At 39.9% G+C, this 13029-nt stretch overlaps 1 protein-coding gene across 5 annotated transcripts in view; it reads right to left on the reverse strand.

Annotated features, from left to right (window-relative positions):
* Positions 1-229: 229 nt before the first annotated feature.
* The window catches only part of LOC132702286 (uncharacterized), a 42065-nt gene continuing 29265 nt past the window's right edge, over positions 230-13029 (reverse strand). For 4 of the 5 annotated variants that reach the window (XM_060670827.1, XM_060670825.1, XM_060670824.1 and 1 more), the window contains 7 exons: positions 9365-10364; positions 8981-9308; positions 6066-6194; positions 5965-6016; positions 5737-5913; positions 2363-3746; positions 230-645 (listed from right to left, as the gene is read on the reverse strand). In XM_060670827.1, coding sequence (XP_060526810.1) covers positions 320-645; positions 2363-3746; positions 5737-5913; positions 5965-6016; positions 6066-6194; positions 8981-9308; positions 9365-10364 — 3396 coding nt within the window. In that variant the 3' untranslated portion in view covers positions 230-319. The remainder of the gene's footprint in view (positions 646-2362; positions 3747-5736; positions 5914-5964; positions 6017-6065; positions 6195-8980; positions 9309-9364; positions 10365-13029) is intronic. The other variant, XM_060670831.1, reaches the window with a different exon arrangement.

Genomic DNA, 13029 nt, shown 5'->3' on the forward strand with positions numbered 1-13029 from the left:
ACACCCAAGCGACCAAGACACGATGAATAAAGACGTATTTTAAAAGTCGTGAGTTTGAATAATTAACTAAGACGGATATTTTTATGCACTTATAAGACCTACTTTACGATAAGAAAAACTGCAAACGGAGTCCCGAATAAACTTCCTTACGGATACGTTTGCTCGCTCTCAGCAGCGCCCCCATCGGAGCATAAATTCGCCAACAAACAAAAACTCCACATTATCCAACACTAATTATATTGTCTTGTATAAATAAGTAACAGAATGGTACACAAAAGTTAGTAAAAACGACGTAAACGGGAATAATATGAACCACTATCTACTTCTTAAATAACGACCTTCTGATCCACGAGCTGCTCTTCGATAGGGAAGAAGGGGTGTTCCTAGAGCTGACCTGCTCCGCCGCGGAAGCGCAGATCTCCCCGTTGTTGTTGTTGGATGAACCCTCCTCGCTTCCGACGCCGCTTCCACCAACCCCCTCGCTTATGTTTACCACCAAGCTCTGACGGCAGAGCGTGGACACTGCGTTCAGCTTCTCTTTGCCTCTGCGCATCTTCACCTTGCGGAACTTCGCCGCTATCGTCGAGAAGGCTGACTTACCGCCCGGCTTCTTGGTGGTGAATCTCGGCAGAGACACGTAGCCCTCTGCAACATGATGAAAAAATCCATTAAAGCAATACCAAAAACGACAAATCAAAAATAGCACGCTATAAGCCAATGGAAATCCGACGAATCCCCAGTTCTCGAGATATAGGTTGTCCAGTGGATGTCCGGGATTCGTACTTGGGCTAGCTATGTAAAACTTTTGCAATCCATGGATTTCTCTAGCAAGACACATACAAAGTTCCTTTGAAATCGAAAAGGTTCTTTTAGGGAATACCTAAGGATGAAATATTCAAATTTTAAACTAACATATCCTCTAACAAAATATTTTATATTAAAACCTGATAGTTCCGTAGTTAATTCCCTGTTTTCTACGGTACCCATTTCGGTAACTCCAAACATTATTTCAGATGTATTAAAATACGAGAATCGGGAACTGAACCTTTTTATCTTAAGTGAAAAATGCTTGTTTGCAACATATTCATTTTGTAACGGTCAAATTTATGAACAAACGGGGGAAGAACTACGGGACTATCACCATTTGTCGATTATACATTTATGAAAGAAACAAAAAAATGAAAACGCTAAGTTCATAACACTTTTGTTATTCGGCCTCATCATCCAGAATACCGAAGAACCAAGCAGTCCTAATCCCGTCTCAGGTCTTTACCTTTCTCCCATCAGTCATCCGAGACCATGTTTATGCACCTCCTTAAGCTCCACCTCCTCGAACAATATAAACGATATATAAGCAGATGCACAGTAGAACACGAGTCATTTTTAGTTAAGCTCTGAAGATTGGCGAAATGTAAGCTATAGTAAAACCTCAGTTTCTTTGATCTGACCCTAAAGGTGGTAGTTGGATAGTGTAAGCTTGTAATTGTAGCTTCGATTTAACAGCAGGGATATTGTTTGTATATCGTAAAGCTTGCACAAGACCGGTCCAACGGTGAAATTTATTTATTTATTTTATTTGTTTATTTAAAGACATATACCAATACAAATTACTTTGTGAGTGGTTTATGCAGTGCATGAAGTTGCTAGACAATATAACACATATATAAATTCCCATACAAGTGCACAGAACATCCAGCTATCGGGAGAAGTTTTGGCCTATCCATAAAACCCCTATTCATAAGGGCACTTGCCTTTCAATACATCAGATAAAATTAAAAAGGAAAATCGGATTTCCCACACGGGAGCCTCTACATATTGACTAATGCACATGGAATGGTTACATCAAGTCAAAGTCAAGCGCAAAACAGAAAATCCGAATCTCAAGTCCATGATAACGCCTGCATAGCAAACATTTTCCATATCGGTGAACACAATGCCAGATCCCAAAAAACGGGGGTCATTAAACAGCGTAGCGTAGCGTAAGATAGCGTAGCATGAACAAAAATTAAGCTAATTCAATATGGAGATTTATGTCGTAAAGCCTGTTTAAGTAGTAGGTATTTACGGGATAAATTCGACAACGCTGGAGATATTTTGACAGCGCATAATTTACATTGAATGGTGTTGGTGACTTTTGATGGCATACGTAAACTACGTTATAATGGAATCAGTAAAACACTTTTTGTAGGCTACAAATCCTGATATATAATTATCTTATTTTGAAATTAAAAATCACCCTAACATAAAATGCTACAAAGAAAAAGGAGTGATCTCTTAGCATTTCTACTGAATCATTGTCTACGACCTTCAAAAATACCATTTATCGTGTGTCGACTACCTATTAGCTACTACTACTACCTACCCGAGTGATATTCTGGATCGACCCTCTTGAACGCTTCGACGTCCACGTTGATCATTCCGGCGGACGCTGACTTTATCAGCGCTCCCGCGTAGCAGTTATCGCAGCTCGATCCGCTGCCGACGCTGATCTGACTGAGCCTGTTCCGTTCGGGAAACTGTAGCGACTCTTCGGCTATTTCGGAAGGCGCAGAGACTGGCCCTGACCTTAAAAACTCCTCCTTGGCCCTCTGTATCTTCCTCATCCTCACCTCCGGAGAAAAGCCTGTGATATCGTCTTTCAGTTGATTGGCTAGAGCAATGTCCAATGTTAAGGGTTTAGGGGCAGGTAACACGCAGCTATTTAGGGACGTTTTCCTTGGAGGCACGACTGTAGGTTCCGTCGGCAGCACGCTAGCGCTGACTGATTTCTGCACCTCCTTCCGTTCTCCTGCAACACATCGCGCCATTTCCAACACCCCATGAGACCACATTCGACTACCTAACGCCGTGGACATTTTTTTCAGCTCCTCCTGGTACTTCTCAGTCTGCGCCCTCACCCTCCTCTCCAGCACCGGCGACCTCCACGCCACTGGCGAATTAGAGCCGCTAGAACCTCCCGACTTCGCACCCGATTCGGTTTCCGATAGCTTTTGATTGTATTTGGATATCATCAGGCGTATGCCGGGAGATAGATCTTTGTAGACCTTCCGTTGGGGCACCGGCGATGCCGGAAGAGGTGGTAGCAATGCTCCAACTTTCGAGGAACTGGTCGGAGATTCCGGCTTGCACAGGCCGCTTTCGACAATCGGAACGAACAGCTTCCTGGTCGTCTTTACAAACACAGTTACCGGCGAATCGGACGGTGACGAGTCGACCCTGGAGTCGGACGTCGTGCTCTCGACGTTCGGCTTGGTGGGCATCAGAAGGTTCGGGTCAAAGTTGGGCAAGCTACTTTCCGATATGGATCGCGTTCTCGTTAGCTTTTTATGTTGCCTTACGGTGGCGGTTTTCTTATTAGCTTCCTCGTCTTCGTCCTCATCTGAATCCGCTAGGGGCTTCTGGGCGCTCTTCTGCCTCGACCTGATACGCTTCTTCACGGCCCCTTGGCCGCTGGTGGCGCCACCGCCATTGTCCCATTTGATGAACTTTTTCTCCTTCTGACTGTTCGACCTGGAATTGTCGCTGGTGGCGGCGCCTCTGGAGTCGCCGGACTCGTTAGAGATCGACTTGTGCACTTGGAGCTTGTTAGGAGGTTGTTTCGTCTTGGGGGAGGCCGAATCGCTGGCTGCGCATACGTAACTCAAGTGTCGTTTGAGGTCCGAGATTTTAGAGCGCACCTCTTTGCACAGTTCGCAGATAGAGCCCATCTTGGTCCCTTGCGACAGATTCGCCTCCAGCTGCTCTACCTAGAAGGTTCCACCACATTACAACTCATTAATAAACAGATAGGTAGACAACAGGCCTACAGTTTGCTATATATCAATCAAATTAATCAATTTATTTATTGTTATAAGGAAATACAAGTATTTCTATATCAAAGATCTCTGAAGGATAATGTGTACTTAACACTACGGTTGATTTTAACAGAACACCAAATGAAAAAAAACCGTTAAAAATAAGAAGCGACCTAACTTACTTGGACATCAACCTTGCACACAACTTTAAGATTATACGTGGAATAGAGTTTCATTTTCGTGAAAAGTTCAGTAAAGTTCAGTATGGTATGGGTTCATTTTGTGAAGTGATTATTCGTTAGTCTAAGTTAAGCTAGAATCCTCATTGTTAGTTATAGTATTTCGGTAACAGTTAAACTTTTGTAGAACATCGTGTGGTGAAAATTTCACAAGTCATCAATCCAATTAGATTTATAGCCCCTACCGTCTACTAACTTCAATTGGCGATCGAAACACTGCCTTGGGAGTCTATCGGTATCCATTGTGAGTGACCTGGCCAAAAACTTTAGACACATTCTAACGTCTTTTCGGTAAATTCTAAATCGTACAATTTTACAATCAGATGATCGAAGCTGACTCTGTCGAAAACCTTGAAGAAATTAGTGTGGATTTTTTCAACAAAACTAGAGAATTGGTAATTAACAATGTGTCAGCTGTTGTAAGATAGGTTTTTATAGCGATAGGTAACTTTCTTTCGGTCTCGGACTCTAGTTTTGGTTAGTGCAGTATATTGATATCTATCTGCATTACTAATATGCCAGAAGGCCTACATCTAAATAACTGCAGAGCATCAGCAAAAAGCCAGACTGTCAAACTGTATCATTTTTAAAGAGATGAAGTAGTGAAGTTAACAATGTAGTACTCCTGAAGGAATCGAGTATTTTTTTTCTCAGAGAAAGTTAAACAGATTCATTTTTACCCTTTCAAAAAACTTGCTTTCTAATGTCTTTTGGCAAATCCCAAACCGTTTATATTTGCAAGCAGAAGATCAAATCTGGCTTTGTCGAAAGCTTTGAAAAAGTCAGAGTGGACAAACACCTTTTGTTTTTTAACAAGTTCATTTCACAATATTAGTAATTGTGAATGTCCCAGCTGCAATTATTCTGTTCATTATAACGTTTCGCATTGCTAATTTATTTGATTATCAAACTTATCAAACAATTTAATTCATATCTAATTTTTTGTAGACTCCAAGATAGGTTTTTACAGTTTTACTCCAGTTCAGAGCAAATGCAATGAGTCAAACTGGATTCGAGGGTATCGCTTATACCATTGAGGGTGAACAATGTGGTAGTCTTTATAAAACCTCATACGTTTCTGGAAGAAAGTTAAACAGATTTACTTTTACCCTTTGAAAAACTTCTACCTTAACATCTTTTTAATCAGTCAATTTTTGAATCAGAAAATCGAAACTGACTGTATCGAAAGCCTCGAAAAAATCAGTGTGGATTGAAACAACTTTGCATGTGCCAAGTACAACTGCTCGGATCATTATAGCCTTTTGGCTATACGCTTTAGGTATAGCTGATTTTTTGTAAATACCAAGACAGATTTTATAGTTTTCTTATCTCCTGATTTTTGATTGGGTGACTTCTTCAGAATAGCCCTTTCCATTTTCGTTTTAATTGATTATAGGTGAGCTTTTCAAACAATTTAGGTATTGCTGATTTTTTGTTAATACCAAGACAGGTATCTACAGTTTTCTAATCTCCAAATTTGGGTGAGAGGTAACTTTCTTTTCGTCTAGATAGATTGAAGAAAATTATGCAAGGTCTTAAAATATCAAAATGAACTTTTTAGAATTATCTGGACCTGTGGAAAATGAGATATCAAGTCGAAAATACATTCACACATTCAGGAAATATTTGCTGTGTGTGGAGTCGTACGCACTGACAAAGTGACCAATAAACAAATCACAATTGTTACTTCGAAGAGTTCTTACCAAATGGAGGATCTCGCTCGATATGTCTTGGACGACTCCGAGGATGTCTTGAATGTTTCCGGCAGACTCCACTCCCTCGGTGACGATGTTCGTAGCGACGACGTTATTTGCTTCTTGCAGCTGTACGATCTTCTCCGGCATTTTCTTTACCAGCTGGATCTGCCCGTCAGTTAACATCTTGGGAATAATAGTAAAGTTAGCCCCATAATGACATTCGTTGTAAATTACCTTAATTTTATTTTCGATTTCCACAGTACGCTTAGCGCTCTTCAGTAGCAATCTAAAATGGCGTCAACATAAGTGTAAAACACGGGACTGCCGAGACTCACCTTATTTCCTCATCGCTTCTGCTGACGTCAGCGAGTAGTTGCAGAATCGTTTCTATCAAGTCATAGTTGACCTGAGCCCTGGCAGATTCAGAGCGCCGAATTTTCGGAGCAGCTACAGTTTCTCCTTCACTGTAACATTTTGTCATTAAGGCAAGTTTCAGAATTAGTTTATTACGTATTTAGTTGGTGTGTCGAAGGTACCGATACCGTAAGAGAAAGAAAGATGGTAAAATTAGAAAAAAGTTCAAAAATTTAGAAATGAAAAACTTACTAGAAAAACCTAGAAAATTCCCCTCACTTCCGCAGATATGCCAAAAAAAAAACGAAACTTGCCGATTTGGTTTTTATTTTTATTTTTTGGTGTTACGTAAAGAGATATAAAAAAATAAAGGTTACTTTCTCATTGCCGCTTTTTGTACTCTACAAGATAGCATTGAGAGATTTTAAGTTAGACGTTTTGTTTCCTCGAAATCATCATTCAACTTTATTTTTCATATGGTCCGTCAAAAACTACAGCGGCCTTCTCTACCATGGCAATAGCAAAAAACAATGAACACTATATCAATATTTTTAATTTTCCAAAGAAACTTCCAAAGGCTACTGTAATACTATTTACAAGATTTCTGGACTCCTGTTGCGCCATTTCTGCTGACGTTTCGCCAATCATCCTGTTTGCTTCTTCAGAGATTAACTGAAACTGCATCCCATTCTACTCTGTACTTGATTATAATGGGTGTTTTTTTTTCGATGTATAGAAATTTAAGTTGGCATTACTGTTCAAGATGGCGACCGATTTAACAGCTGTCAAGTGATTTATTCTCAGTTTCTTTTGGCAATTCATCATGAATAGACTCACGCCTGAACAACGCTTGCAAATAGTGCAATTTTATTTCGAAAATAATGGTTCTGTGCGGAATTTTATCGTCGACAAAATCGTCCATCAGAGCAGTTAATTCGATTAACCATGGAGCGTTTTCGCACCACGTTTACTCTTATTGATAACTGGCCTCCCCAGAGACGCCATACGGGCGTACAGAAGAAGCTATTGCTGCTGTAGAGCGTAGCATTGAGGAAAACCCAAATGAGTCCATCTGCCATCGAGCACAGGAATTGGATCTGTGTCCATCAACTTTGTGTAAGATTTTGCGGAAGGATCTTGGTTTACGTGCTTACAAAATCCAACTCGTGCAAGAATTGAAGCCAAACGATCATCAAGTAAGGCTTAGATTCGTCGAATGTGCCCAAAACGAGATTGCCGTTGTTCCCGATTTTCATAAGCGAATTTTGTTTAGCGATGAAGCGCACTTCTGGTTGAATGGCTATGTCAACAAACAAAACTGCCGCATTTGGAGCGAAGCTAATCCTCAAGTGTATGTCGAAACACCGTTACATCCAGAAAAACTGACTGTTTTGTGCGTTTTATAGGCTGGTGGAATCATTGGTCCGTACTTCTTCAAAAATGATGATGGCCAGAACGTTACAGTCAATGGTGATAGGTATAAAGCTATGATTACTCTTTCATTCCTGAATTGAATAACCATGATGGCCGCAACCAAGATAACCAAGACAGCGCAACATGTCACACAGCTCGTGCCACAATCGATTTATTGAAAGACACGTTTGGTGACCGCCTAATTTCACGTTTTGGACCTGTGAATTGGCCTTCAAAATCTTGTGATTTAACACCGCTAGACTACTTTCTGTGGGGCTATGTAAAGTCATTGATCTATGCGGATAAGCCGCAAACTCTTGACCATTTGGAAGACAACATTCGCCTTGTTATTGCCGATATACGGCCACAAATGGTGGAAAAAGTCATCGAAAATTGGACGTCCAGATTGGATTATATCCGCGCCAACCGTTGCGGTCATATGCCAGAAATCATATTTTTGAAAAATAAAGATTTTTTGGTTGGGTATAGATTTCTAATAGGTTTTCTGATTGTTTGTTTGCTAGAAAAATTAATTAAATGCAAAAAAATTAGTTTCATCATGTATTCTATACTAGATATGCATGGGATACTGTATACCTTTAAAGCTGCACTTAAAAAAATAAAATAACGACCGAAAGGTGGTCGTACCGGGCAAAACCTGAGGCGCTCACCAACAAGATTTTATAGACCCATGCTTTTTGGATTTCGTAAAGATATAGACGAAGATAGAAGCACCATTGAAGTTATTCACATCTCATGACCACAAAATTGAGTGAAAAATTCTGTGAAGCTAATCTGAAAGAAATTAACAATTTTTAAAACAACTGCTTCAACACATGCACACATTTTTTTAAATGCATTCGACATCTATCATACAGCCTATACATAGAAAAGTTTGGGGCAAAATTGACAAAAAAACTACATTTGAAGAAAGAAAAAAACTTAATTACATATTCCCTTAAGTCTTTTAGTTGATGTTGTAAATCAAGGGTATGGGAATACCATTATCGGTAACACCTCTCACAGGTTTGTTGAGCAAGCTAGCAAAATCACTGGGGTTAATGAAGCAATTATTCAATTGAACTGAGGTGGCTTTTACTTGATGAAAATCCATTTATCAAAATAAATAAGAACTAAAAGTTCAGATTTTCACGAAATTATATATTATGACATGACAATTGGTTCGACAACACCATGTCTTTATCAAAACGACATTTGATAAATACACGGTGTTGTCGAAACAATTGTCATGTCATAATATATAATTTCGCGAAAATCTGAACTTTTAATTCTTATTTATTTTGAAGCAATTATTCTTTGTTCTACCATTATTCTCGAAGCTATATCTAGCGGTTATCATTTTGAAGTTGAAGATTCAGAAATTACACCTTGCTTAAATTGGTAAAATTTTATAACATTTTCGTTATTTTTGTTTGATTTTAATACTGCAAATTTTATTATTTTATTTAATAAAAGCTCTAACCATAGCGGTTTGAATTCCTGTCGCTGATATACGGGCAATTGATGCCTCTCGAGGTACATGTGCAGAGGCTCGGCAGTTTCCTCTTCGTAGTCTTCTACCTCCACCAGCACCGCCTCAGGTTCGTCGATAAAGTCCATGTTATCCTTGCTGTCCATCAAGTATCCTAGAGATGAAGTTTTGGAGGCAACCATGCACTCCTTTTCCAATTCATCCATATCGTTGAGCGACAGAGAAGACGGTTGCGGTGACATCAGCGGACAAGCCAGATTCAGTGCTGATATCACTATGCTATCGGCGGATTTCGACCGATGTAAAGGGGGAGTACTAGCTGTTACAAATGACGATTCTTAGAAAGGTGGTAGAAAAGGGCTTCATCGCTATTACCCGTGCTGAATCGCTTGCTGCTGCCAGCTTCGTGACGACAAGACGATAGAAGAGCAAACGTCGAATCTTCTGGACCGATGCCTTGAGATTTTTCCCACTCGTACAATTTCTGAGTGAATTTCCTGGATATACCCTCGAACCTATGGAATCCGGTTGGGGTGTGTATAAGGATTTCCTTTTTGTTAGTTCCCAGGACAGACTTTCGTAGCTTGGAGAGTCTTTCCTCCCGCTCGATGAACTTCTGCTTCTCCCGTTCCAATCGCTGCTTTTCTTTTTCGATTTTCGTCAACTCCTTCTCGACCCAATGCAACTCCTTGTCGTTCTCTTTGTGTTTCTTGTTATGCTTCGGAGACGAGTTCTTTCTGCTCAACTTGGGACTCGGCGTTTTGTCTTTCAGCTTCTTTTGCTCCACGGTCGGCCCGCCCCCAGCTTTGATTTGTTTCCACTCCTCCAGCTTCTTCCTAAACTCGTCCGATAACGGGGGGTATTCGAACGCGGGGGCGGCGTCAGATCTGTGACCCCCCACACTTTTCCATTTCGGCATGTCGCCCAGTTTCTTCTTGCCACCTCCGGAACTCCTTTTGATCTTCTCCCATTCTTCGAGCTTCTTCTTGAACTCGGGAGGGAGCTCGTATTCTCTGGTCATCGCCGCGGGTTTGTGCTTATTCGTGGGAGATTGATTTTTCAATTTCTGCCACTCCTCCATTTTCTTTATGAAGAACGGGTCCCTGTTTTCGTCCGAGTAACACGAATAGGAGGGGGAGATATTCGAAACCCCTGGCGAGTTTTGCTTCATGCGCTCCCACTCGAACAGTTTCTCCTGAAATTCCAGACTGAGCTTCTTTTGAAGGTTGCGGTAGTTCTTCCTGATCTCCTCCTCCACCGAGTCATCTTCTGGCTTGTCTTTGGTTTGTCGAGACGGTCTTGGACCCGCAGCGTCGTGGGAAAGGAAAGCTTTACGTACTCTTGACCACCGGGATGGTCTTCGTTCTGAATCAGACTGAAAGAGATTACTAATAAAAATAATTAAAAAGCAATGCAAGAATATAAAATGCATTTTTGTCTCTTCTGTACAAAACACATATCTTTTTAAATAATAGGGAAACCCTGCTCGGCTCTTTCTCGAGACGGCATGTGTTTATTAGTTACATTACAAGGGGACCAAAAACAGGTACTTCATGGAATTACTCAGTATAAACCCAGACTGAGCGATAACGCCCCCTTTTGAGTCGTCTCAAAGGCGAGAGGGGACGTTAAGGAGCCCGGAAAAAAATTGGGGCGTTGACGTGGGTTAGGGAGGCGGTGACAGATTTGTAAATTCATTTACTTTATACTAAAATTAAAACCTACCTACTTTACAACAACGAATAATTAGATAATTAGATTATACTTCTACCCTGTACGCAATCAAGTCATATCAATTTTCTGTTAAATAAATATTATTATATATATTATAATTATACATATTGCTGCAATCCGGTAGCTATCGGCTGGTTCATCGATACTTGTCCTAACTTGTTCAGTACCATTGAGCCTCGATAGAAATAAACGAATTTGTGGATGTTAGTCTTATTCATGTCCGTGCTTGATGTATTTAAATCCTAAATAAAAGTTATCTTTAAACAACAATTTTTTGTGGAGCAAAAAAAGTAATGGCAATTCAGTGCAGAATATATTAAATATAGATTCATGGAAAATTCGACAAACCCATCTTTGCCTTTGTGCCTTCTTTGTTCAAAAACATAGTTCTGTGCAAAGACGAATTGATAAAATGACTGAACACATTGAAGAGTCAATATGCAATGATCTGATTCAGTTGGATAAGTCCACTTTTTCAAGTAATGAAGCGTTGTTGTTGTTTTACGTGAGGTTTATTAAAGATGAAAAAATATGTCAAGAACTTTTTTTTACCTGATTTAATGGACTCACGTCACTTGGGTTTTTTCTATATTTCCCAGGTTTTTTTCATATTTCAATGTGTAAATTAGGAAATTTTTGCAAATCTCTAAAGTCGGACAAACGCAATAACACCCAAGGCTCCCAGAAGCATCGACAAGTCGAGTTGGCAGGAGAACTTTTATTTGCTAGAAATTTAGAGACAGACGCAAAGGGAGAAACCGCAGCTACAGATGTTGCTTCAGCTATGACGAGGCGTCAAAAAGGCTTCATATCGCACTTAAAAAACAAAATTCCTGATGTGCTTGCTATACGTCGCGTTATACATCGACAGCATTCAGTTGCTAGAAATTTAAGTGAATGACTATTTCAATCATTACAACATGTCATCAGAGCAGTCCATAAATTCCGAATCAACTCTATAAATGACAGCTTTGTTTTGCTATTGATGAAGATTTCAAAAAATGGATCTTTCACACTGAAGTTCGTCGGCTATCAAAAGGAAATTGTGTGTCTCGTTTTTAGACATGTTTGAAAAACAAAGACACAGAATTGCGCAAAAACCTCATCGCATCAAAGAATGATATCGCATACCTGACGTGGCACAATAATATAAATGTCCAACTGCAAGGCGATGACTTGAACTTAATAAAAACAAAAAATGTCGTCGCTGCTTTCGTAGCCAAGCTGCTCTTACAAAAGAAGAATATCGGCAGGCGCGAGTTCCATAATTCTTCCAATTTATCAGTATCCTGCAACAACGACGACTTGCCCCTCTATTGCTAAGTTTTGTAAAATTTCACAGTGATCTCATTGAAAGATTGCAGAACTGCGTGGACTGAGTAGCTAGTGGTAGTGTTGCAGGATGAGAGATTTCTGGCAAGGCAGCAGTGAAAACTTCGCATGCTCACAGATCCGAAACCTTGCCTCGGAACAAGATGGATACAAAGATGACAAGAAAAGGATATAGAGCTAGAATGGAATATAAAGTGGTGCTACAGCAAAGCTCAGGAAACCCTGGCCCCACGAGAGAATCGCAGTATTGATAGATATGAATGCCGCCCTCTTAGAAACAAGAATCGAGGGGAAAGGACAAAAACAATATCAAGACCACACACTGATATATAGCGGGGTAGAAAGACATGAGAGAGCAAAATAAAAATAGATAAAAAATATGCCGCTGCTAGAATGCTCATATTCATCACCACGACGTGTATCCGTTAAACTAAGGACAAATGATAATTCTGGGTGACTTTAATGCTCGAGTTGGTAACGAAATAATCCCAGGGGTTAAACATTTATTTATGATAACAGTACTGAATGGTGATGGATGATGAATGAACTACGTCAGAACAATAAACTCGGCTGATGTAGATAGCGATCATAGTCTGTTACTGTGAAAGATAAGAATTAAAATTACACCCCAAAAAGGCAAAAACCCAATACCAAAAAATGGGAAAAAATAAACATTCAGTCGTTGTAGGTCCCATTAATACAACAACTGTACCGGGAGAAAGAATTAGAAGATGAGGAAAAATGCAACGAGAAGAAGATAGCGTACTTAAAATATAGGTCACCAACTGGTAACTGGTATCAAAATATAGCAACTTGTTAGACAAATAAAACCAAGGTACTGGAAATACTTTTCAAAAAAGATCGAAAATGATAATTACCTGCTCGAAAAACAAATGCGGCGACTAACCAGTAACCAACGAATAAAAGTGAAAGAACTTATCGAAACAAATGAAATACTAAAGAAACTTGGCTAC

This window comes from Cylas formicarius, unplaced genomic scaffold, assembly GCF_029955315.1.
Source record: "Cylas formicarius isolate icCylForm1 unplaced genomic scaffold, icCylForm1.1 PGA_scaffold_5__7_contigs__length_24384050, whole genome shotgun sequence".
In the NCBI taxonomy this organism is placed as follows: Eukaryota; Metazoa; Arthropoda; class Insecta; order Coleoptera; family Brentidae; genus Cylas; species Cylas formicarius.